Here is a 27,316-nt window from a genome sequence, read left to right as displayed (position 1 = left end):
GAACTCTTGACCAGGTGATCTGCCTGCCTTGGCCTCCCAAAGTGCTGGGATTATAGGCATAAGCCACCACACCCAGTCAAACTCTTTTATCTTTAGTAAGGGTAGAGGACCAGTCAAAGCCTTTGCCACATTCTTCACATTTGTAAAATTTCTCTTCCGCATGAATTCTCCTATGTGTAGTAAAGTATGAGCACTGGTTATAAGGTTTGCCCCATTTTTCACATTTGTAGTGTTATTCTCCAATATGAATTATCTTATGAATAGTAAGGGTTGAAGATTCGTTAAAAGCTTTGCCACATTCTTCACATTTGTAGGGTGTCTCTACAGTATGAATTCTCTTATGTTTAGTAAGGTTTGAGGACCAGTTATAAGCTTTGCCACATTCTTCACATTTGTAGGGTTTCTCTCCAGTATGAACTCTCTTATGTCTAGTAAGAGTTGAGGACTGGTTAAAAGCTTTTCCACATTCTTCACATTTGTAGGGTTTCTCTCCAGTATGAATTATCTTATGATTAGTAAGGTTTGAGGATTTTTTAAAAGCTTTGCCACATTCTTCACATTTGTAGGGTTTCTCTCCAGTATGAATTATTTTATGTCTAGTAACTGGTGAGGAACCGTTAAAAGCTTTGCCACATTCTTCATGTTTGTAGGGTCTCTCTCCAGTATGAATCACCTTATGTGTTGTAAGGTATGAGAATTGGTAGAAATCTTTGCCACATTCTAAACATTTGTAGAGTTTCTCTCCATTATGAATTCTCTTATGTTTAGTAAGGGTTGAGAATACGTTAAAGGCTTTGCCACATTCTTCACACTTGTAGGGTCTCTCTCCAGTATGAATTATCTTATGTTTAGTAAGGGTTGAGAATACACTAAAGGCTTTGCCACATTCTTCACATTTGTAGGGTTTCTCACCAGTATGAATTCTCTTATGTGTAGTAAGGCGTGAGTACCAGTTAAAAGCTTTGCCGCATTCCTCACATTTGTAGCGTTTCTCTACAGTATGAATCATCTTATGTGTAGTAAGATAAGATAGTCGGTAGAAAGCTTTGCCACATTCTAAACATTTGTAGGGTTTCTCTCCAGTGTGAATTCTCTTATGTGTAGTAAGGTAAATGAATCGGTAGAAAGCTTTGCCACATTCTTCACATTTGTAGGGTTTCTCTCCAGTATGAATCATCTTATGTGCAGTAAGGTAGGAGTAACAGTTAAAAGCTTTGCCACATTCCTCACATTTGTAGGGTTTCTCTCCAGTATGAATTATCTTATGTGTAGTAAGGTATGAGAATCGGAAGAAAGCTTTGCCACATTCTTCACATTTGTAGGGTTTCTCTCCAGAATGAATTTTCATATGAGTAGTAAGGTTTGAGGACTGTTTAAAAGCTTTGCCACATTCCTCACATTTGTAGGGTTTCTCTGCTGTATGAATTATCTTATGTCTAGTAAGGGTTGCAAATACATTAAAGGCTTTGCCACATTCTTCACATTTGTAGGGTTTCTCTCCAGTATGAATTATCTTATGTCTGGTAAGGTGTGAGTACCAATTAAAAGCTTTGCCACATTCCTCACATTTGTAGGGTTTCTCTCCAGTATGAATCATCTTATGTTTAGTAAGGTGTGAGGACTGTTTAAAATCTTTGCCACATTTTTCACATTTGTAGTGTTTCTCTCTAGCATGAATTACCTTAAGAGTTGAGGACTGGTTAAAACCTTTTCCACATTCTTCATGTTTGTAGGATTTGTCTCCAGTATGAACTCTCCTGTGTCTAGTAAGGGTTGAGAACCATTTAAAGGCTTTGCCACATTCTTCACATTGGTAAGAATTCTCTCTAATATGAATTCTTTTATGTTGACTTAGGTGTAAAAGCATGCAAAATGATTTGCCACATTTTTTACATTTGAAAGGTTTCTTTCCAGTATGTGTCTTATGTGTATTTGAATTTAAAAATTTATGAAAGACTCTCACATATTTATCACATTGAAATATTTTGCTCTGGGTAGTTGTCAAACACTGGTTTAGTTCATTATAACCTTCTTTTTGCACATTACACTCATTCACACTTTTACAGCCATTTCTTAACTGTAAATCCTTATGTCCATATTTTCCATATTCTCTCAGTATCACTTTTTGGAAAGAATCTTTTATGCCCGGCTGTGGCCAAAGGTCCTGCGCAAAATGAGAATATTTAACTGAAAGAAATAAAAATATCAAATTACTCCACCTACTAGACTCATATAGATTACAAATCTAAACTATATCATTATACAAACTACATATACGAGATGATATAGCAAAATACCAAAGGCCCTAATTTTTTATAGACATATATATGTAACAAAAGATACTAACCAAACTACATCTTAGAAAAAATTATACATGAGCTAAATGTTTAAAGCACCCCAAGTGAGCAGAATTCAAAAAGTCATACAGAAGAAAAAAAGTTTGTTACATTTACCCAACACAGCTGTTCCTGCTCCCCAGTATAACATAATGCCTTTAGAAGTAAATTGCCCTGGATGTGGTGGCTCACACTTGTAATCCCAGCACTTTGGGAGGCTGAAGCGTGTGGATCATGAGGTCAGGAGATTGAGACCACCCTGGCCAACACTGTGAAACCCCGTCTCTACTGCAAATACAAAAATTAGCTGGGCATGGTATGTGCCTGTCGTCGGAGATACTCAGAAGGCTGAGGCAGGAGAATTGTTTGAACCCAGGAGACAGAGGTTGCAGTGAGCCAAAATCACACCATTGCACTCCAGCCTGGGTGACAGTGCAAGACTCCATCTCAACAAAACAAAACAAAAACAAAAAGAAGTAAATTGCCAGCTGGGCATGGTGGCTCAACCTGTAATCCCAGCTATTCAGGAGACTGAGGCAGGAGAATCACTTGAACCCAGGAGGCAGAGGTAGCAGTGAGTTGAAATCACACCATTGCACTCCAGCCTGGGAAACAGCAAGACTACGTCTCAAAAAAAAAAAAAGAAAAAAAGAAGTAAATTGCCAACATTTTATATATATATTTTAAAAAACACAAGTAGAATGCACCTGCCATGTCCATGGAGAGAGGCTGAGGCAGCTGAGCTCTGGCCTGAGGCACTGGGGCGTCAGGATGGTGAAGATGTCAGCTTCCTTAGTCCGGGCAACTGTCCGAGCTGTGAGCAAGAGGAAGCTGCAGCCCACCCGGGCTGCTCTCACCTTGACACCTTCAGCAGTAAACAAGATAAAACAACTTCTTAAAGATAAGCCTGGCCAGGCGCAGTGGCTCACACCTGTAATCCCGAGGCCGAGGTGGGAAGATCACGAGGTCAGGAGATCGAGATCATCCTGGCTAACACAGTGAAACCCTGTCTCTACTAAAAACACAAAAAATCAGCCAGGCATGGTGGCAGGCGCCTGTAGTCCCAGCTACTTGGAATGCTGAGGCAGAATGGTGTGAACCTGGAAGGCGGAGCTTGCAGTGAGCTGAGATCATGCTACTGCACTGCAGCTTGGGCGACAGAGCAAGACATCATCTAAAAAAAAAAAAAAAAAAAAAAAAAAAGAGGTGAGCCTGAGCATGTAGGTGTAAAAGTTGGTGTCCAAACCAGGGGCTGTAATGGCCTTTCTTAAAACTCTTGAATACACAAAGACAAAAGTAGATTCTGATGAAGAAGTTATTCAAGATGGAGTCAGAATATTCATCAAAAAGAAAGCAAAGCTAACACTTTTAGGAACAGAAATGGACTATGTTGAAGACAAACTATCCAGTGAGTTTGTGTTCAATAACCCAAACATCAAAGGGACTTGTAGCTGTGGAGAAGGCTTTAATATTTGAAATCTCAGGACTCTTCTGGCTGTAGATTCCAAGAAAACTGGAATCCTTGGTGCTCACTGCAGAAATCACGTGACTATCACGTGCTTAATGTGCTGCTGCCTTGTAAGGAAAATAAAGTGATGCATCTTGAAAATGAAGCTAGTGTGTTAGATCCCAGAAGAAATATTTGTATTCTCATTAGAGGACAGAAAATGAGAAGCCATCACTTTCTTTGGATCATTTAGGTCTCTTGCATCCTTTGTTTTAGAACAAGTTTCATTAAAGTTGTCTTCCTGGGCACCTGTTTATCCATTTCCTGAACAGTGTGCACGCCTTAGCTCTCTGCTGAATGGCTTGAACATGCATCCCCGTCAGCATTTTCCCAACCAGATAGGCAACTCCTAAAATCCGAGACAGGACGTTCTGATTGCTGGTAGTAACATGGTAGTACATTGTTTTTCCACCCAAACAATATAGCCTTTTTATATATTTTTATGAAAAATTTCATTGTCAGATGCCTCACTGCATACCCTTTAATAGTACCGGGCAAAGATTTTCTTCAACTATAGTACAGATTAATTCTCAGTGATGGTTTTAAAAGGTGAGAAAGACATCATACATCTGTTTTTTAATCCATTCCTTTTGCCACCTTATGTGCCTGCTCAGAGATAGGATCTCCAACTGACTTTGATTCTTTTAGTTGTGGGGTCTCTTAAAGCTATCTAGCCCGCCTCCCTCAATTCCCTATGTGAGGAAGCAAAACCCCAGGGAAGCCAAAGGGCTCCTGTCCACCCCCACTCCACAGGCTGGGGGAGAGTGGGGACTCTACCCCTACCTCCCCTTCCTTGTAGGTGGCACATGCTCTGCTCTCTGAGGCAGTCAGTGAAGGCAAATGGTCTGACTTCTTTATTTGGTCACCATTTTGATAGAACTTCTTTATAATTTGATGGAGATCATATTATTTTTTATTTTGAGTGGGAAGAATTTTAAAACCCTTTTATGTGAATTACCATCTTGTTTCTTTCATCTTTGAAACTATGGTTTGTAGCAGAGAAGACACCATAACGACCCAGAATTATGTTTCTGGAATGTGGTCTTCATTGTGCTGGAGAACGTGGGGATCTTTTCTTAAAATTCCCAGTGTGCATATACTTTCCAGTTCCTCAGTCCAGTTGCTAAAGTTCTTAATATTTTAGCCTAACATTTTTATCACCAACTTTTCTTTGTAAGTGTTCCTTTTGTTACTTAGTTACTGATTTTCCTGGGTTTGACATATTAAGTATTCTATGAGATGACACATATGCTTTTATTGAAAGCTGATTCTCATGAATTCAAGTAGTTGAGTTCCTTTATGTTTCTTTTATTCACTAAAGTAGCTGGCACAAAACCCACCAAAACCTAGAGCGGTAGTTTTATGTAAATGCTCATGAGTTTCTATCAATCATATAATTGTTGATCCACTTATAATTCGTGCAATACTGTATGTATGTAGAGACTGAGTTGTCAATTAAAAGAATGTGGCCCCAAAAAAATAAAATAAAAAAATAAAAAAAATAAACACAAGTAAAATCCTGGCTCATATATCTTTATTACTTGCTTGTAGGGGCCTTAGAAGATGCTGGTTTCTGTCACCCATGACATATAGTGCTGAAAGAAACGGTGGCATACTTTGGAATGACAGTTTGAGTCTGCTGAGATCAAAGGTAAATGTTACAGCAGTGAAGAGACTGCAGTGCCACAGAAAGAAAACAGGTGCAGCAAGTGATTACTGAGTATTAACAAAGAAGATGAACAATTTCCTTTAACTAAAAAATAAACACAAAATTTCAGACAAGATACATTCTAAGAATATGTTTGAGAGACTCTCAGAATCTCTAACCCAGACAATTGTTCAAAGTATGCCAGAATAAAGCCACATTATAAAGACTGGGACAGGTAACTTTTTTTAATGTGCAAATTGTAACAAAAGATTAGAATATATATAAAACAGGGCAAGGTAGTCTCAACAAAAATATTATAAAATTTTCAGAAAGAAATAAAAAATGATGTATACACTAATTTTAAAAATTTAAAGTAAATTGAATAATACTCAATGAGTAAAATATGAACACAGAGAACTATAGAAAATCAGAAAACTGGAAATAAGAACAGAAATATTTAAAATATTAGAAAAACAGAAATTATGAAGGTAAAAAATATAAAAAATAACAGAAAAATCTTTTAAAAATGATGTAAAAATGAAGAAGCTCAAAAAACAAACTAGGATACAAAGATATTTATATCAAACACATATGTAAGCACAATTTTAAAAGTCACAGAAAAGAGAATCTTGGGAGCTGCAGGATAAAAGTGATGTGTTGGCTGGGCATGGTGGCTCACGCCTGTAATCCCAACACTTTGGGAAGCTGAGGTGGGTGAATCACCTGAGGTTGGGAGTTCAAGACCAGCCTAATCAACATGGAGAAACCATGTCTCTACTAAAAATACAAACTTAGCTGGTGTGGTGGCATATGCCTGTAATCCCAGCTACTTCGGAGGCTGAGGTAGGAGAACTGCTTGAACCCAGGACACAGTGAGGTGAAATCATGCCATTTCACTCTAGCCTGGGGAACAAGAGTGAAACTCCATCTCAAAAAAAAAAAAAAAAAAAAAAAAAGTGATATTATTTGCAAGAATACTCTCATGAGACAGCCAGTGGATTCTCAACAAAAATTTTTCAGGACAGAAGGAAACTGTGTGATATAGTCAAAGTTCTGAAGAAAATAGTTATCAAGCGAGTATAATACCATCACCAAATCTGTCCTGCTAAATAAAAAGAAAAAAACTTCAAAAATAACCAATTTTAAAAAGTGTATTGGCACTTCCTTACATTAAAAGGTGCTGAAAGCAGTTGCTTCCAATGAAAATAAGATGATTCAACAAAGCAACACAAAACCGTATTAAAACACATTACTTTCTGGGAAAGATATGCACATACACAAAAATAAATTTCTTAGCATTATCATAATGGCACAGAAGAAATTTTTAATTATTCTCCAAAATTTGAAAGATAAAAGCATAGAAATCATTATAAACATGTTAATAAATATACAAAATAAAAATATAATTAGCAACACCAATGACAAATCTGAGAACATATGTAATGAGAAAAAATGTTTGCATGCAACTAAAGTTCATTTTTAACCATATTGAAATACATCGTATCTTTTAGAGGTTTTATGTAATCCCCCACATACCACAAAGAATACGCCTGTACAGATACAGAAAACAAAATCAGAAAGAAGTAAAAGCATATCAAAGTAAAAATAAAACTGCCACAAAGAGGAACAGAAAGAAAGAAAATGTGGGACAAAGATGCAAGAATCAAATAGAACAACAAAAAAAATTAGTAAGTCTCTTTGTTTCAGAAAACTTTCCAATCAAGAGACATACTTTCAATAAAGAAGTTTATTTAAAATTATTAAAAGCCAAGATCCAATTTGCCTTTCTACAAGGGTCAGCTGACATCTAATGATAAAAAAATACTGAAGGTGGCAAGATAGATTTAGACATTGCATGCGAATACTAACCAAATGAGAGCAGAAGAGGTCAAAATAGTATTACAAAAGCTACATCTTAAGTCAAAAACTGTCATAACTTACATAAAGTACTTTAAGTCAAAACTGCAAAAAGACAAAGAAGGACATTAAACAATAATAGATTAACTGGGAACCTATGACAAATTTGTGTGTGTGTGTCTGTGTCTATGTATATGTCACACTAAGGTTCCAAATATATAAAGCAAATATTGACAGACTGGAAGAAACACCTAGACAGCAATATAAGTATAGTAGGAAATTTCAATACCCCACTTTCTGTAATAAAAATAAAACAAGACGGAATATTAGTAAGTGAAGAGAGGAACTGAAGGCAGTATAATACAATTTTTTTTTTTTTTTTGAGATGGAGTTTTGCTCTTGTTGCCCAGGCTGGAGTGCAATGGCACAACCTCGGCTCACCACAACCTCCACCTCCTGGGTTCAAGCAATTCTCCTGCCTCAGCCTCCTGAGTAGCTAGGACTACAGGAATGCGTCGTCATGCCTGGCTCGTTTTGAATTTTTAGTAGAGACGGGGTTTCTCCATGTTGGTCAGGCTGGTCTCGAACTCCCAAACTCAGATGATCTGCTCGCCTCGGCCTCCCAAAGTGTTGGGATTACAGGCGTGAGCCACCACGCCCAGCCCATACAATTATTTTTAACAGAGAAATAGAGAAGACTCCTCAAGAATATGAGGAAACACATCGTTCTCAATAGCTTATGCAACATTCTCTTTGATCGATCACCTGTTAGGCCAAAAACGGAGTCCTAAAAATTTGTTAAATTTGACATTTTATGAATTACATTCTATGACCAAAATGGAATGAAAGTATAAAATAGAAAAAAAGGCTGGGTGTAGTGGTTCATGCCTGTAATCCCAACACTTTGGGGGGCCGAGGCAGGTCTACTAATAATACAAAATTAGCCAGGCATGGTGGTGCATGCCTGTAGTCTCAGCTACTCGGGAGGCCGAGGCAGAAGAATCGCTGGAGGCAGAGGTTATGATGAGCCAAGATTGCACCACTGCACTCCAGCCTGGCAACAAGAGTGAAACTCTGTCTCAAAACAAAAAGCAAAACAAAAAAACTACAATAAACTTTGAATAGCCAAAGCAATCTTGAGGAAAAAGAACAAAGCAGAGGGACATCATATTTTATAATTTCAGACTATATTTCAAGAATATACTAATAAGAAAAGGATGGAATGTGCAGAAAATTAACATAAAAACCAATAGAACAGTGACCACTACTCTCATACATTTTAGACGTGACACATAAGAGAACTAATAAAAATAGTTTAACATAAAGTTTCTCAAAATCATGCAGACATTTGTGTCTTCCCCCAAAACAATGGAAAAGCAGTCAGATTGTGTAGTCTCTTATATGCCGGGAAGAGGACTCTGGCTCTAACTGTAAACTGGAAGGAAAATCAATGAAGGGAAAGTAGAATCCTCAGAGAATTTAAAAGCCTAAGATAGAAGATGGCCCTATGTGAGAGCAACAACAACAAAACAAACAAACAAAAAAAACACACCTCAGGCTTCCCAGAATCTATTTGCTTTGGAACGCAGCTTCCCAAATCACATTATAGGGACTTGCTTTTTTTATTTTTTTTCTAATCTTCCAACCTTCCATCTATGTCAACTGTTTCATTCACTCTCACCTACCTGGGGGTGTGGCTACCATACTGTGTCTCTTCATATTCCAGGGATCTCTTCCTTGCTCCAGACAGGTGACCAGATCTGGCTTAGAGACAGCAATACCTGCTTTATTAAAAATAAATAACATGAATCTTTCTTATATTCTCTAATTACCTACCTATTACTGGGCTTAGTAAAGAGGATGTAATAGAATATTCTAGAAAATTCATCCCAAAACACTATTTAATGACAGAAAGTTCTTAACATTTAGAAAATATTTTAAATTTGTAGGTCCTTAATTTCACTACTCAGTGCTCATGAATCAAAAATTAGTAGTGGCAAATAGATTTTAACATATGGGCAACAATATTTTATACTACTAAATTTCTGAAATTACCACTACTCTAGAATGAAGGGTACAGACCAGCTCAGGAATGCAAAAAGTTCAGGCTAAGATAAAACATCTTGAGGAAATTTTTTTCTACGTGGATAATTCCTTAAGATTTTTTGAAAACAGGAATCAGAAACTCATTTATGCAAAGCATAAACTACCAAAAATTATTCTACAAAAATGGAGAAATGAAACCTTTAGTGTATATAAGGAACTGTGTATTAAAGTTATTCTCACCCAAGAACACCAGGTTTCTGAAGTTTTCTAACATCACTTTCCTATACAAATCTTGCTGAGCAGTATCCAGGCATTGCCACTCCTCCTGAGAGAATTCTATGACCACATCCCTAAATGTCAACGGCCCCTGAAAAACACACACACACACACATATTTACAAGTGTCCATGGGCAGAATTTATCATTTGAATTAAGGTTAAATGAGAGAGTAAAGAAAGTTGGTTCTGACTTACAGGAATGACTGAAATAATCCAACAGTTTTCAACACAGAAATATTCTCTAATGTATTCTCTAACTCTGAGAGAAGAAAATGGTATAAGACCCACAATACCACTGTATATATGATAATTTATGAACAATAAAGTATAAAAACTAAAGGCATAAACACAAACATGTACATTTTTTAGTGTTATATTTGCATCACAAAGAATGAGTAGTGCATATTTTTCAGGCAAAAATGACATGTTGAGTTAGATGGCACCTCTCAAGTTTTAATGTGTACAATAAACTGGAGATCTTGTGCAGATTTTTTTTTTCAGAAGATGTGAAATAAAGTCTGAGATTCTGAATTTCTAACAAGCTCACTAGTAATGCCAATGTGTTTGGCCCAAAAAGAATATTTTTTCAAACATCCAGTAAGTGGAAGAGCCTGTGTTTCACCCAATTTTTCTGGCCTGTAAACAAAGATAAGAGTCTTCATTTTCCAAAGATAGACATATGCAAAGAAAACCTAAGAAAGAAAGGCAGCTGCCAGATTAAATGTGATGATTTATGCACAGCTCTTCTTTAGCTACATAAAGATACTTAATAATGAAGAGAAAAATAATTAACTCTATAGTGAAATAAATATTTCAGAAAGCTCTTGAAGTAAATTTTAAAATCAACTGCACAAGGACAAATTTTTATGATGTGCTGGCGCACACCGAAGAACACAGCATCATTACTGAGATACCCCCCAAAAAGTATAGTCTGAATTTAACCACACAGAAAAATCAGTTTTATGCAGAGTTCAAGATGCAGATATCTCCTATGTTCTGTAATTTTTAATAACAATTTAAAGTAGTCTTTCTTTAGCACCCTAGAGAGCAGGTATCTCTCAATAATTTTTTTTCTTTCAGAACTTTCAGGGTAATAAATGCCATCCTGCTCAAATAAGCATTTTCTTAATCGTGTTCTGAATAGACCTAATGAAGAACACATATGAAACCTCAACGTTACATGTTCTCCATCTTTACTAAGGACGTTCCCCCAATAGGAATCTTAAGTATCCACATCTTCCCACATTCAACAGCAACAAGGGAAACATTTTTAATATTGCAGATCAAAAATTCATGGTAAGAATTCTGCATGGCATATAAGAAGTCATGATTTAGAGAGTGTAGAGAAGGCTCTGGGATACAGGAGAGAAATATTTTGCAGAGACCCTTGACTATCACAAGAATTTTTTAAAGTAGTTAAGCTCATTGGGGGAAAGAAACACAAGTAGAGAAGTAAAGGTTTGCAACGACTAAATGCATGGCACTCCAGGAGGCAGAGTGGACACAGCTCTTCATCTGAGACATGTTTAGCTGAAAAAAAAAAAAAAAAAAAAAAAAGCCATTTTTCCTCTTTCGTCTTCTTTGGAAATGCTTTTCAGATGACATTCCCTGGAGAAGTTACACCTGCATCTTGAAAAAATTCCTTAAAAGGTGTCAGCACCACCTGTTTACCTGCTAGCCTCACACCCACAGAAAAAAGAACTAAGACCTGCAGAAAAAGCCCACCCATTTCTGTCCTTTATAACAGCAGAGATTCAGGAACAATGAACTGCTCAACGAATATAAAAATATATTTCTCTATTTCTGTCTTCAGGTGCCTGCTTTTGCCACAAACACCAGCAATTTCTGCTAAAGTAATGGAAATATGGGTGACACTGACCTCTCCCTGTCAAAACCAAACAGAACGGTCCCTGTGACTACCTTTTAGTGCAAAGGTGGAACTTAACTCTCATGAATGTATCTTGAACCCCACACACTTGATTCTGGCCTCACCTTAGAGTCACATGAGAAACAATTAAAACAGCATGAATACTTTCACCTAGAACAATAAACAGAACCTGTGGAAAGGGTACAAGTAAAGATATTTCTGCAAATTGGCCATGTAATGCTAATGAGAAGTCTAGGCTGATAACCACTTAGCTAAGCATTGCCTCTCAAGCTTTAATGAGCTCAAAAATCACTTGGTAATGTTGGTCCCACTTTATGTAATGTGATTCTGTAGGTTTGGAAAGGGTCCATGGATGGGTGTTTCAAACAAGTCCCCTGTCAATGCTGATGTTGCTCCCCCTGGGCTCATTATCAGCATTAGTTAGAGAAAGCAGGCACTGCACAGAGTCCCTTACATGCCTCACTCTTGTCACAATACAATACTTCTGATACCCAAATAAAGACAAAAAATGTAAAGTTTCATATTCTTTGCTGGCTCTCTAAAGTTTACAGAGGACACAGAAGGCAGCAATGTCTGAATAAGTCTGCATTTAAAAAACAACATGTACATGTACTAATGCAATGTTTATTAAGCAGGTACTATGTGCTCAATAGTACGTTACAGAGCACTGTGCTGGGAATAACACATTATGTGTTATTATTTGTTATTATGTCCTACTAACACCTTTAAAGTTCATACTAAGTGTTCAATAATTCTCAGGATTTAGAATGTAGTTTAGAGACTTTTTTTTCTGTTTATATTTACTCGTTTATGACTTGTAGAGCAGCTACTGGATCTGCAGGAATAGAAAATTTGCTAAATGGAATGTTTCTGTAAGCACTGGTTTTACCACAAAATTTAAAAATTAAGATCTTAAAATGTACAGTTTATTTTTCTTATGTATCTGCTTTTGGGTTTCAGGATATTGTGAGCAGCAGCTCTAGAAGGTCAGCAGGATTTACCCCCCAAAACTTGAATCTTTATAAATCAGTTTTGTAAGGAAAGACTCCAGAGTGGGGCCAGACCTAAATAAGGCCTCCAAAAATAGTGAATCTGATCAGAACTGGGGCAGGGAAAAGAACCTAGGTAGAATTTGTTTTCTATGTCACTGGAGTATTTCCAGTTCTGTTTTTCCTAAGCTTACCTAAGGAAAAACTTAAATCCCAGCCTGGCATAGTGGCTCATGCCTGTAATCCCAGCATTTTGGGAGGTCGAGGTGGGTGGATCACCTGAGGTCGGGAGTTCAAGACCAGCCTGACCAACATGGAGAAACCCCGTCTCTATTAAAAATACAAAATTAGCTGGGGTGGTGGTGCATGCCTGTAATCCCAGCTACTCGGGAGGCTGAGACAGGAGAATCACTTGAACCCGGGAGGCTGAGGTTGAGGTGAGCTGAGATCACGCCATTGCACTCCAGCCTGGGCAACAAGAGCGAAACTCCATGTAAAAATGAAAAAAAGAAAAAAAAAGTTAAATTCCAGAGTTTATGTAACACTAATCTATTTTTGCAACTGCTGTCAATTTTATAACATATACTAATAAGCAATTTAAATGGATCTTTTAAAATTTTCGAGGATAATTTTTTTTTTTGAGACGGAGTCTTGCTCTGTCGCCCAGGCTGGAGTGCAGTGGCATGATGTCGACTCACTGCAAGCTCCGCCTCCCGGGTTCATGCCATTCTCCTGCCTCAGCCTCCCGAATAGCTGGGACTACAGGCGCCTGCCACCGCAACCGGCTAATTTTTTTTGTATTTTTAGTAGAGACAGGGTTTCACTATGTTAGCCAGGATGGTCTCGATATCCTCACCTCGTGATCCACCCACCTCGGCCTCCCAATGTACTGGGATTACAGGCTTGAGCCACCGTGCCCGGCCACTCAAGGATAATTTTATTAGAAGATAAATATATATTCTTAGAAAAGTAAAAGAAACACAAATAATAATAACTCTTCAGTCCATAAATATACCTTCAGGTGATAACTTCAGAAGTCACAACAATATTAAAAAGAAGTGGACCAAGTTTTTTTTGCACACTTCTATTCACTGTACCAACCACATAATGCTTCATTCAACCATGTATCCAGTTGCTAGTCTAGACTAAAATTTCCTGGATGGTAGGGACCTTGACTGCTTCATCTATTTTTTGAATGACCATACGAAATGGAAGCAATTAGTTTGTTTGAGTCACCAGACCTCCTCTTTGTCTTTCACCCTAGTACCAGAAAACCAGAGAAACTCTCATCTGGGTAACAACCAAATTTCTCTCTTGTATGAGGGAGAAAAAAACACAGGATGTCTCCTTTCTCTTACAACGAGACAGAATTAATCATTCTTGTTAGCCTGACATAATTCTACCCTTGACATCCTCAAATGTCTTAAGGACACCCAGGTGACTAGGAGAGGGTTCCCAGTGACCCAGGGCTGATGGCCCAGTGATAAGCCAGGCTGGAGAAACTCAGGCTGATTCTAAATAGAAAATGGAACTGCCTTGGTGGAGCCCCAGAACCTGGATCACCTATCCTGATTTTTGCTAGCTTTTGGGTATGAAGAAGGACGAGAATACTTTACTCCAATTTCACAATTACCAGTAGATATAGTTGTGGTTATGGCTCTGGATACTTTGTGGCCTTGATCTCTCATTCTTAAGATGCTTCTTTACACTTACAGATTCTATCATCCGATTCTATTTACACTGGGAGCCTCTCATATACTGTAGCAGGTCACTGAACAAGATTGAAAAGCTTAAAGAGCCACACTCTCAAATGGCGGATTTAAGATTTCTACACTGACATCCCACAATACAGAAAATGCCTTCTGTTGGTTTTCAGTACATTCTCAATCCAAAGTCTGGCTGTGTCTTGTAAATCCCAGGCAGAGGCTAGAACTTATGTGCAGATTCTAGGTGGGATCAACCTGACTCTGCATCCTTGGGTGTTACAGCAAGCAGAATACAATCAAAGGAGAGATCCCTTCATAGAGGCTGCTCTAGCACATTCTAAGTAATATGTCTACCTAAAAGAAAAAAACTGAGGCAACATGTATATAAGTAGAGAGTTAAGCTAGGCCAAGCTTGAGGATTGTAACCTTGGAGCAAAGATACATCCTCCAAAGACTGAACAAATAAGAAATTGAATCCCTGAATAGACGAATAACAAGCTCCAAAATTGAATTAGTAATAAATAGCCTACCTACCAAAAGCAACAAAGAATCAGAAAAATTTACAGCTGAATTCCACCAATGTAAAAATAAGAGTTGGTACTACTTCTACTAATATTACTTCAAAAGACTGAGAAAAGGGGACTTCTTTCCAACTTATTCTATAAAAATAGCATTATTCTGATACCAAAATCTGGCAAATATAAAACAAAAAATAGAAAACTTGAGGCCAATATTTTTAATGAACATTGATGAAAATATCCTCAACAAAATACTGGCAAAACGAATCCAGGAGAACATCAAAAAGCTAATGCACTATGATCAACTTGGCTGTATCTCTGAAATAAAAGGTTGGTTCAACATACAATTAATAAATGTTGCTCATCATATAAACACAACTAAAGATAAAAACCACAAAGTTATTTCAACAGATGTTTAAAAAGCTTTCAATAGTCCAGGGATGGTGGCTTATGCCTATAATCCCAGCACTTTGGGAGGCCGAGGCAGGCGGATCATGAGGTCAGGAGTTCAAGACCAGTGTGACCAACATGGTAAAACCCAATCTCTACTAAAAATATAAAAATTAGCCAGGCATGGTGGCATGCGCTTGTAATCCCAGCTACTAAGGAGGGCGAGGCAGGAGAATCGCTTGAATCCAGGAGGTGGAGGTTGCAGTAAGCTGAGATTACGCCACAGCACTCCAGCCTGGGAGACAGTGAGAGACTATGTCTCAAAAAAAAAAAAAAAGAATGAAGCTGGAAGCATTACACTGCCCCTCTTCAAACTACATTACGGTAACCAAAGCAGCATTATACTGGCACAAAAACAGACTCATAGAACAATACAACAGAATAGAGAGCCCAGAAATAATGCCACACACCTCCAAACCATCTGATCTTTGACAAACCTGACAAGAATGTGAAAAGAATTCCGTATTTAATAAATGGTGCTGGAATAACTAGCTAGCACTACGTAGAAGATTGAAACTGGTCCCCTTCCTTACACTATATATAAAAATCAACTCAATCTGAATTGAAGACTTAAATGCAAAACTTAAAACATGCATGTTCATTTCACCACTGTCCACAATAACAAAGACATGGAATAAACCTAACTGTCTATTGATGGTAGACTAGATTGAAAAAATATAATATGATAGCATGAGGTGGCTCACACTTGTAATGCCAGCACTTTAGAAGATTAAGGCAGGTGGAATGCCTTAGCTCAAGAGTTAAGGACCAGCCTGGGCAACATGGCAAAGCCGTATCTCTACAAAAAATAAAAAAAGAAAAATTAGGCATGATGGTGTGAGCCTATAGTTCCAGTTACTTAAGGGGCTGAGGCAGGAGGATTCCTTAAGCCTTGAGCCTTGGAGGTTGAGGCTGAAGTGAGCCAAGATCGCACCACTGCACTCCATCCTATGTGACAGAGTGAGACACTGTCTCCAAAAAATAAAATAAAGATTTAATCAAAATAAAATATGGTACAGAAAAATCATGGAAGACTATGTGGCCATATAAAAACACAAAGCTGGGCGCTGTGGCTCATACCTGTAATCCCAGCACTTTGGGAGGCTGACACAGGTGGATTACTTGAGATCAGGAGTTCGAGACCAGCCTGACCAATATACTAAAACCCCGTGTCTACTAAAAATACAAAAAATTAGCTGGGCATTGTGGCAAGTGTCTGTAATCCCAGCTACTCGGGAGGCTGAGGCAGGAAAATCACTTGAACTTGGGAGGCAGAGGTTGCAGTGAGCAGAGATCACACCACTGCATTCCAGCCTGAGCAACAGAGTAAGAATTGGTCTGGCTGGGCGCGTTGGCTTATGTCTGTAATCCCAGCACTTTGGGAGGCCGATGTGGGCAGATCACAAGGTCAGGAAATCGAGACCATCCTGAGCAACATGGTGAAACCCCATCTCTACTAAAAATACGAAAATTAGCAGGGCTTGGTGGCATGCACCTGTAGTCCCAGCTACTCGGGAGGCTGAGGCAGAATTGCTTGAACCTGGGAGGCTGAGGTTGCAGTGAGCCAAGATCGCACCATTGCACTCCAGCCTGGACAAGAGCAAAACTACGTCTCAAAAAAAAAAAAAAAAAAAAGAATTCGCCTCAAAAAACAAACAAGCAAACAAACAAAAAATACCAAGATTAAGTCCTTTGCAGCAATATGGATGGAGCTGGAGACCATTATTCTTAGAAAATTAATGCAAAACCGAAAACCAAATGCATGTCACCATTTATAAGGAAGAGCTAAATAATAAGAACACGTGGACATAAAGAAGGAACAGTCATGGAGGCCTAGTTGAGGATGAAGGTAAAAGGACAAAGAGGATCAGAAAAAAATACCTCTTTGGTGCTATGTTTAGGAATTCACTGACAAAATAATCTACAACAAACCCCCATGAAACAAACCTGCACATGTATGCCTGAACCAAAAAGAAAAGTTAAGAAAAGAAAAACCCATGTGTGCAGAAGAGTGCAATATAACTGGAAAGAACTGTTTGTTCTACAGATAGTAGTCCCGATGGGGCAGTACTCTGATTTATTTCTGTGTCCACGCAGGCAGATGAGATTATGAACAGGTGCTCCATAATCCTAGGCAGATGGAGAAAACAGGTTACTGCTGCAGATTCAGTGTCTGGGGTTGGGGATATGCCAGGAGACTTGTAGACACTTTTGTGTCTTTTTGGCAAGAAACCCTAGGATCAAATATGCTGTGGTAAAGTTCCTGATGGTGGTGCCTAGTCCTGGGAGGAGTGTGGACACATCAATGTCTAGAGTGTTTGTGAGTGGGTGGGAATCCTGTGGTGGCAGCTGTGAGACAGAAGGTCTGTCATTAGATCTCCTTTCCTCTGAGTTTTCATTCTCTCACCCTAAGAGGAGACCTGGAATCACAGGACAACAGGCAGTATGACAGTCTGTGTACAGGAGAGCAGAGTCTTCCATTTTCAGACACCTGGAGTTCCACTGCAGGCCAGGCCTCTGTGATATCTTTCTTCTGGCACCAAATCTGTAGCATTTGCTGAACACCAAGCAATTCTCTAACACCAACTCAATGTCTAACATTTGAATTCTGACACCACCCAGTCAGCACGGACCCTGATTCAGGTCTGTCTCACAACATTGTCCTCACGGCAGATGCCAGTCACAAACCCCATCTATGTGTCTGAGCTACTGTTTAAAAATTGGGAACTCCCGAGCCCTTTCTCAAGTTCAATGATCTGATCGAGCTACTCACAGAACTCAGAAAAGCACTGTAGTTATGTTTACTAGTTTATTATAAAACATACAACTGAGGAAAAGTCAAATAGAAGAAATGTATAGGACAAAAAAGATGTAGAAAGATGAAACACACACATAACCCTAGTAAATAGCTGGGATTAATAAAATTCTTCATCCTTTGTGTTCTCCAGGAACAGTTTATAGAAAGAAATACCCTTCCCATTATGACTTAGATGGTGCTCTCCTTTCTTATTTATTACAGAGCCAGACACAGACTCTGCCAGAGGTACACAGCCTCCATTTTGAACAGGGGCTGAGTAAAATAAGGCTGAGACCTACCGGGCTGCATTTCCAGATGGTTAGGCATTCTAAGTCACAAGATGAGTTGGGAGGTCAGCACAAGATACAGGTCACAAAGATCTAGCTGATAAAATAGCTTGCAGTAAAGAAGCGGGATAAAAGCCACCAAAACCAAGATGGTGATGAGAGTGACCTCTGGTCATTCTCCCTGCTATACCCTCCCACCAGCGCCATGAGAGGTTACAAATGCCATGGCAACATCAGGATGTTACATTGTAAAGGTCTAAAAAGGAGATATATAAATAATCCACCTTTTATTTAGCATATAATTAAAAAATAACCATAAAAATGCACAACCGGCCTATGGAGAAAGCCATTTCTTTTATTTCTTTACTTTCTTAATAAATTTGCTTTCACTTTATGACTTGCCCTGAATTCTTTCTTGAGCAAGATACAAGAACCCTCTCTTGGGGTCTGGATCAAGACTTCTTTCTGGTAACATTTTCCTGGCAACCACAAAAGGACCATACTGAAGAGACCTCTGTCCCTCCCTGCAAAAAGTTATCTGTGAATACCAACTGGCTGACTTTGAGTCCATATACCTGAGTAAAGGATGAGATTAGGTTGGAGGCACAACTTAGGTAAGTCGGAGTCTCTCCTAAGACAGCGTGGGTTAAAGGAGCCTCTTAAATAAGGCAAGGATGCTTGACTGTACTTGGGTTCAAGGCCCAACTTAGGAAGATCTAGTCCTTCCTAAGATTTAGAAGGTTAGAGACCACTCTCAGTAAAGTCCCTCTCAACTGAGAACTGGTTTCACACTACTGGATGTTGGATGTTAATTGCTATTCTTTTTGGATTAATCTGTCTTGCACTCTTTGCTGGTGCCTATGGGTGACAGAATTAGGCATCTATAGGACCATGGGACATGGGGAGCTTTTTCCCCTCCAAAAGGGGAAACTTGAGAGCTGATGAGACTTCTGGAAATGATCCTTTTGCTACCAAGAAACAGCTGCCTGAACTTGTAAAATATATTTGTGTAGAAATGCAGGATAAACTTTCTGGATGTTTTCTATTCTTTATTTTTTTTTTTTTTGAGATGGAGTCTCCCTCCGTCACCCAGACTAGAGTGCAGTGGCGCGATCTTGGCTCACTGCAACCTCTGCCTCCTGGGTTCAAGCGGTTCTCCTGCCTCAGCCTCCTGAGTACCTGGGATTATAGGCACGCCCTACCATGCCTGGCTAATTTTTTGTATTTTTGGTAGAGACAGGGGTTTGTCATGTTGGTCAGGCTGGTCTTGAACTGCTGACCTCAAGCGATCCACCCGCCTTGGCCTCTCAAAGTGCCGGGATTACAGGCATGAGCTACCACACCCAGCCTAGATGTTTTCTTAAATTAAACACTTATTAATCTTTGCGATAACCCCTTTTTTGAAACTCAAGAGTTATGAATGGCCCTCACCATACTGATGAGTTTTGACTGAGCTCCTCTCTACCCCAAATACAAAAGACTCTAATAGTTAAGCAAGAATATCATCGCCCCTATACAGCATGAAGTAGTTACAAAAGATAAATTTTCATTCCTCTATAACCCTTATGATTAAGGGGTTTTTCTGTACAAAAGAGGGAGGAAATGTCAGGCATATTGAACCAGGGCAAATCCATTTTGAATAAGGGGTGGGTAAAATAGGGCTGAAACCTACTGGGCTGAATTCCCAGATGGTTAGGCATTTTAAGTCACAGGATAAGATAGGAAGTCAGCAAAGGATACAGGTCCACAGGTCGTAAAGACCTGGCTGGCAAAACAGCTTGCAGTAAAGAGCAGGATAAAACCCAACAAAACCAAGATGGTAGTGAGTGTGACCTCTGGTCATCCTCACTGCTACACTCCCACCAGTGCCATGACAGTTTACAAATGCCATGAAAACATCAGGAAGTTACCCTATATAGTCTAAAATGGGGATAAATAATCCACCCCTTGTTTAGCATATAATCAAGAAATAACTGGCCAGGTGCAGTGGTTCACGCCTGTAATCCCAGCACTTCAGGAGGCCGAGGCAGGCGGATCATGAGGTCAAGAGATGGAGATCATCGTGGCCATCACAGTGAAACCCTGTCTCTACTAAAAAAAAAAAAAAAAAAAAAAAAAATTAGCTGGGTGTGGTGGTGGATGCCTGTAGTCCCAGTCACTCAGGAGGCTGAGGCAGGAGAATTGCTTGAACCTGGAAGGCAGAAGTTGCCATGAGTCGAGATCATGCCACTGCACTCCAGCCTCACAACAGAGCAAGACTCCCTCTCAAAAAAAAAAAAAAAAAAAAAAGAAAGAACCATAAAATGGGCAACCAGTAGGCCTCCGGACTGCTCTGCTTATGGAGTAAGCAATTCTTTTATATCTTTACTTTCTTAATAAACTTGCTTTCATTTTATTCCATGAACTTACCCAGAATTCTTTTCTAGAGTGAAATCCAAGGACCCTCTCTTGGGGTTTGGATTGGGACCTTTTTTTGGTAAAAACTTGGCACCTTTTCTTCTTTTTCTCATTAAAAGAGTCAGCTGTATTTGTCTTCAGTGGTCTAAATAAAATTTTTCACAGGCTACTGAACTTTGAGCTACCCTCAATCTCAGCCATTATACAATTTCATTCTATATCCCTCCTAAGAACATGCTGACTTCAGGATAAAACATTCTCTGAACTGAAATCCGATTTTTTTAACCCCCCATTTGCCATTCCCCTCCATTCTTTCTAATCTTGTAGGCTCCACTCTATGAAAAAAAAGCCCTTGTCTACCTAAAATTGCATTCCTTAAAGTTTTATAATTGGTATTCCTCCTGTTGCAATCCTCTTTTGGAATTCTTTTTTTTTTTTTTTTTTGAGACAGATTCTCACTCTATTGCCCAAGCTAGAGTGCAGTGGCATGATCTCAGCTCACTGCAATCTCCCATCTCCTGGGTTCAAGCATTTCTCCTGTCTCAGGCTCCTAAGTCACTAGGACTACAGGTGCATGTCTCCACGCCTGGATAATTTTTGTATTTTTAGTAGAGACAGGGTTTCACCATATTGGTCAGGCTGGTCTCAAACTCCTGACATCAGGTGGTATGCCCACCTCAGCCTCACAAAGTGCTGGGATTACAGACATGAGCCACCATGCCCGGCTGTAGAATTCAATGTTTTTTTTTTTTTTTTGAAATGGAGTATCACTCGGTCACCTGGTCTGGAGTGTATTGGCACCGCATCAGCTCACTGCAACCTCCGACTCCTGGGTTCAACCATTTCTCCTGTCTCAGCCTCCAGAATAGCTGGGATTACAGGTACCCACCACCACGCCCAGTTAATTTTTGTATTTTTAGTAGAGATGGGGTTTCACCATATTGATCAGGCTGGTCTCAAACTCCTGACCTCAGGTGATCCACCCACCTTGGCCCCCCAAAGTGCAGGGATTACAGGCATGAGCCACCGCGCCTGGGTCTGGAATTCAAATTTTTTAACAGAAATCTAACTTTGTAACATATTACAAAGTCTAGAAACTGCCTTAAAACAACTACATGGTCAGTAAGACCCTCCCAGTCCCCTTTTGTCTTAACCTTAACTCATCTGCCTGTAGCTTTCCAGGACTCTGTAGCTTCTCTCAGCAGAAAGGCTTCTTCCATGACTGGAGTGAGCAGGCTAGAACACCTGCAGGAGAGGCTCTCCAGAAAAAACTAACTGGACCTTTAAAAACCTACTTGTACAGTCTCAATATAAGCCTTAGCTTTGAGTCACTGGGCTCAAGCTTTAATTTCCATGTTAGAGTTGCTCACTTGGTTTTTGAAACTAAGTGTTTGAAAAATCCAAAAAAATTACTAAAACAGTGTTCATATAAGGGAAGAAAATTTTAAGGTGCTTATATTTTATACCTTAATAAGAAAAGCAAAAGTATTTCTATCAGAAAATAAATGTATTATTTTATTAATTCCATTAAAAATCATGCAGCAAACATTTAGTCATATGGAAACACTTCCACGTAGTACCAAGTTTCATCTCATAAAATTTAGCATAAAACTCAGAAATCAAGACAACAGAATTTGAACACAGATATTCGCTGTCAAAAATTTACCCTGCGAAAAAAAGGAACTGATGTTTTCGTGAATCTGTGTAACTCACCAATTATCTACCACATTTTCTTGTGGAAACGTATTCATTTTCTACAGCAAAAATGGAATACAGATTTTTCCTCTTCTTTTTCTAGGTAGCATTCTAAAAGATAAGCTTGAAATTCTGTTTGAAATCACCCAGCCATTAAAAACTACACCTGGCTGGGCGCAGTGGCTCATGCCTGTAATCCCAGGCGGGTGGATCACGAGGTCAGGAGATCGAGACCATCCCGGCTAACACGGTGAAACCTCGTCTCAAATGAAAATAGAAAAGGTTAGCCGGGCATGGTGGCGGGCGCTTGTGGTCCCAGATACTCTGGAGGCTGAGGCAGGAGAATGGCGTGAACCCGGGAGGCGGAGCTTGCAATGAGCCAAGATGGCGCCACTGCACTCCAGCGAGACTCCATCTCAAAAAAATAAATAAATAAATAAAAATAAAATAAAAACTACACCTGAGAAAATTTGTAAACTCACTCTGGGAAAGAAAAAGGTAAGTGAAAATTTTTAACAAATGAAATACATGATTAATTTTTTTGAATCCCATGTCTTTTATGCCCTTTGTAAATATTTTTCTACCTTTCAAGCCCTACTAATATAATGTAACTTACGGCTAAAAAACAGGTGAAAATAAGTGAACAAATCTCTTCAAGGTGACAAATCCAGGAATGGCAGTGCTGGTTAAATAACAGATGTGTCTGACTCATGTTTCAAGTCAGGCCATTCAATCACTTGAGAGATCCTGCACCCACTCCTGCTCACTTATGTGCTCAAGAACCACCCATTCAGGAGACACTGCACTATTTTTCGGTGACTGCCCCAGGTGCATTTTACTTTGCAAGCTCTTACACCATCTCACTGGAGTCAGTTTGTTGTTGTTTTTTTTGTTTGTCTTTCGGGATACTATTTTTTGGTCACATATTTTTCACTGTTTTTTACTCTTTTTCTTTTACTATATTTATTTCACTATCTTCTGCTCCCTTACAGAATCCAGGGGGCAGAAGTCATTTCTTTGTTTGCTCCTCATTACCAGCATCTGGTTGGCTGACAAGCAATTTGTCTCCATGAAATGGAAACTGCATTGGTACAAGACAATTTATTCATTATTATTACTATTATTATTATTATTATTATTAGACGGAGTTTTGCTCTTGTTGCCCAGGCTAGAGTGCAACGGCAGGATCTTGGCTCACCACAACCTCTGCCTCCCGGGTTCAAGTGATTGTCCTGCCTCAGCAACCCCGAGTAGCTGGAAATTCAGGCATGCACCACCACGCTTGGCTAAGTTTTTTGTATTTTTAGTAGAGACGGGGTTTCTCTGTGTTTGTCAAGCTGGTCCCAAAGACAATTTTAACATATCAAGGGGTTACCTTTTCAAAATAAGAGTACTCCAGAAGATTCCTCTCAGCCCCAGGGTATCCACTTGCCTCCTTAACAGGATACACTCCATACCTCAGGTCGTCCTATGGGAGAAAATAAACCACAAGCGGATATCCACTAGACAGTCTAGCTGACATAACCATGGCAGATATCTCGGTTTATCCCCAGATAATACTGAAACCCAGGACCAGGAAAAAACTAAACGGTGGCTGAGGACACATTACCCCATAAATTTTCCAAAGCAGAACTCTGACCCAAAAAAATTCTGATAACATCTCTGTGCCTAGAAAGATAAAAGGAAAAGACACACAGAGATTTTTTGCAATACAGTGTCAGGGGATTATTATTTGCTTTCTTTTCATGGAAAATATTTACAAACAGATTACAAACCTTCTTAAAAGCACCATTTGTCTGGGTGTGGTGGCTCACGCCTGTAATTCCCACACTTTGGGAGGCCGAGGCAGGCGGATCACCTGAGGTCGGGAGTTTGAGACCAGCCTGACCAACATAGAGAAACCCTGTCTCTACTAAAAATAAAAAATTAGCCGGGCGTGGTGGCTGGCACATGCCTGTAATCCCAGCTACTCGGAGGCTGAGGCAGGAGAATCGCCTGAACCCGGGAGGCAGAGGTTGCGGTGAGCCGAGACCATACCACTGCACTCCAGCCTGGGCAACAAGAGCGAAACTCCGTCTCAAAACAAAAAACAAACAAAAAAACCCCCAAAACACCATTTACGCAGGGTGCAGTGGCTCACACCTGTAATCCCAGCACTTTGGGAGGCCGAGGCGGGCGGATCACCTGAGGTCGGGAGTTCGTGACCAGCCTGACCAACATGGAGAAATCCTATCTCTTCTAAAAATACAAAATGCGTGGTGGTGCATGCCTGTAATCCCAGCTACTCGGGAGGCTGAGGCAGGAGAACCTCTTGAACCCGGAGGCAGAGGTTGTGGTGAGCTGAGAATGTGCCTTTGCAACAAGAGCGAAACTCCGTCTCAAAAAAAGAAAAGAAAAGAAAAGAAAAAAGCACTATTTAATGCTTTGCCAAAAAATAATTAATTAAAATATGGTATAAAAAAGTACACTACAAACTAAGTGGCCAGGCCCGGTGGCTCACGCCTGAAATCCCAGCACTTTGGGAAGCTGATGCAGGCGGATCACCTGAGGTCAGGAGTTCGAGACCAGCCTGGCCAGCATGGTGAAACCCCGTCTTTACAAAAACACAAAAATTAGCCAGGTATGGTGGCGCGCATCTGTAATCCCAGCTACTAGGGAGGCTGAGGCAGGAGAATTGTTTAAATCCGGGAGGTGGAGGTTGCGGTGAGCCGAGATCATGCCATTGCACTCCAGGCTGGGAGACAGAGCAAGACTCCATCTCAAAAACAAAACAAAACAAAACAAACAAAAAAATACAAATACGTGATAATGTGAATTAGGGAGGAAAAGCTGGCATTTGGGAACCCCAGAAGAAATTGGAAATTTAGTATCTTACTGCAAGCAAGAATGAGGCTGGAGTAATGAGAGATGGGGGTTAGACTTAAGACCCTGCTTGGGACCCAGGTGAAAAATGCAGCAGAAAATCAGTTCCCTGTGGAGTGTGAAAATAATTAAGTGGCAGGCAATTAAACTGAGGTGTCTCTAGTCCCTGGGTTCCGACTTTAATTAAAAAAATCTTACTGAGGCGCATTATTTTTAATTATTACATTCAGAGAAACAAAATGCAGGCTTCACCAACTATAAACTGCCAACTGAGCTCCGATTACATAACCAGGAAATTTTCACCTTTAATGTACAAATTAAGAAACCATGTAACTGTACCTAACCAATTACTAAATTTGGTTTTCTTCATCATGCATTTTACAAAAGACTTTCTTTCAAGCCTCTCCCATAGACCACAAACTACAAACCATAGCTTGGTGCTCTACAATTCTAGAACCACTTTTTGATTAAATTATTTAATCAGTTAATTTTTTTTTGAGACAAGAGTCTCGCTCCGTCGCCCAGGCTGGAGTGCAGTGGCAGGATCTCGGCTCACTGCAAGCTCTGTCTCCTGGGTTCACGCCATTCTCCTGCCTCAGCCTCCTGAGTAGCTGGGACTACAGGTGCCCGCCATCACGCCCGGCTCATTTTTTGTATTTTTAGTAGAGACAGGGTTTCACCTTGTTAGCCAGGATGGTCTTGATCTCCTGACCTCGTGATCCGCCCGCCTCGGCCTTCCAAAGTGCTGGGATTACAGGCGTGAGCCACCGCGCCCGGCCTAGAACCACTCTTTGATTAAATTCTTTTAATATTTTTGCAGTGACTCCCATTAACTTTTAATAGGAGATAATAGGAACCGGGAACCCCACGGAACAAACCTCTTCCCATTCATGAACCCGCACCCCAAGTCAGGATTCTCCCCTGACGACCCTCCCACGGTCCCTGCACAATCCGGTAGAGAAGCGGCGCTGCGGGTGCAGAGATCCCCAGAGAGAGGTCCAGGCAAGGGCACAGTCACTATGCAGGGAAGAGACACGACGCCCGCGGCCCGGCTGTCGGCGCAACCGCCATCTTATGGCTGAAGGCGACTGAGGACGAGCTGGGCAAAGAGAACTCGGGGCGCAGTTTGTGGAGCTGACTGCGGGGGGGCCTGAGTCCTGCCACAGCCACTTCCCACCGGTTCCAACCAGCCCTTCCCCTCACTCCGAACGTCGGACTCCGCACTCTCACCATTTCTAGGCTTACAGGGGGTCCCGGCGTCTTAGCTGTTTATTCCCAATACCGGCAGGTCACAGGACCACAGAGGCTGGGCCTCTAGGAGCAGAGGACACAGAGCAGTGGAGACCTGGAGCTCCAGCTACAGCGAGAGACAAAGACCCGGACAAATCCCGCCGCATCCCGGAAGCCGTCCTCGCCGCTTAAGCTGCGTGCCTGATTGGACAGTTCCCAGCCCAGCGTCGCTGATTGGATAACGTTTAAAACCCCACCCTCTCAGGTCCTGACTGACAGAAGATGTAATTAGATGGTGCGCTGAATGAAGAGTGACCGCGTAGGCTGCAGCCTTTTCAGGCGGGGCTTCCTCCCTGAGCTGAGATAGGCCCACCCCAAAGGGTATTTGCATTCAACCTTGTGTATAAGGTCATATTCATTTGTAAATAATATATCATATGGCTATACATAAATGAAAAGGATATAATAACAAATGTTTTAAAATTTCAGGTTTTTTACCTTCCTGGCATTTATGGTCCCTTTGAGCAGGCGGCCTGAGATTTTAAAAAGGAGGTAATCCTCTGAAATAAAATGTGAACCATATGTGAATTTTGAATTTTCTAGTAGCCAAACAAGAAAATTAAAAAGAAACAAGAGGCCAGCACGGTGGCTCATGCCTGTAATCCTAGCACTTTGGGAGTACAAGGCAGGCAGATCAAGAGGTCAGGAGTTTGAGACCAGCCTGGCTAACATGGTGAAACCGCGTCTCTACTGAAAATACAAAAATTAGCCGGGCGCGGTGGCGGGCATCTGTAATCCCAGCTACTCAGGTGGCTGAGGCAGGAGA

At 40.2% G+C, this 27,316-nt stretch overlaps 1 protein-coding gene and 1 pseudogene across 2 annotated transcripts; one reads left to right on the top strand and one right to left on the bottom strand.

The window, feature by feature from the left end:
* Positions 1–18: 18 nt before the first annotated feature.
* Positions 19–26,701, bottom strand: LOC100584911 (protein ZNF738). Of its 2 annotated transcripts, XM_030809427.1 has the most exons (5): positions 26,491–26,701; positions 23,774–23,866; positions 9,635–9,761; positions 9,034–9,129; positions 5,363–7,645 (listed from the first exon to the last, which is right to left on the bottom strand). In XM_030809427.1, the coding sequence occupies exons 1-5, from the start codon at positions 26,491–26,493 to the stop codon at positions 7,551–7,553; spliced, it is 414 nt and encodes a 137-aa protein (XP_030665287.1). In that variant the 5' UTR covers positions 26,494–26,701; the 3' UTR covers positions 5,363–7,550. The 2 variants fall into 2 exon arrangements, with proteins under 2 accessions (XP_030665286.1, XP_030665287.1); XM_030809426.1 differs by lacking the exons at positions 5,363–7,645; positions 23,774–23,866; positions 26,491–26,701 and adding exons at positions 19–2,187; positions 9,867–10,531 and having other exon boundaries at positions 9,034–9,132.
* Positions 3,012–4,841, top strand: LOC105740327 (annotated as a pseudogene).
* Positions 26,702–27,316: the final 615 nt, after the last annotated feature.

The sequence above is a fragment of the Nomascus leucogenys genome, chromosome 3, assembly GCF_006542625.1.
Source record: "Nomascus leucogenys isolate Asia chromosome 3, Asia_NLE_v1, whole genome shotgun sequence".
Classification (NCBI taxonomy): domain Eukaryota; kingdom Metazoa; phylum Chordata; class Mammalia; order Primates; family Hylobatidae; genus Nomascus; species Nomascus leucogenys.
The sequence above is the reverse complement of the archived record's forward strand: the minus strand, read 5'-3'. Positions and strand labels throughout refer to the sequence as shown.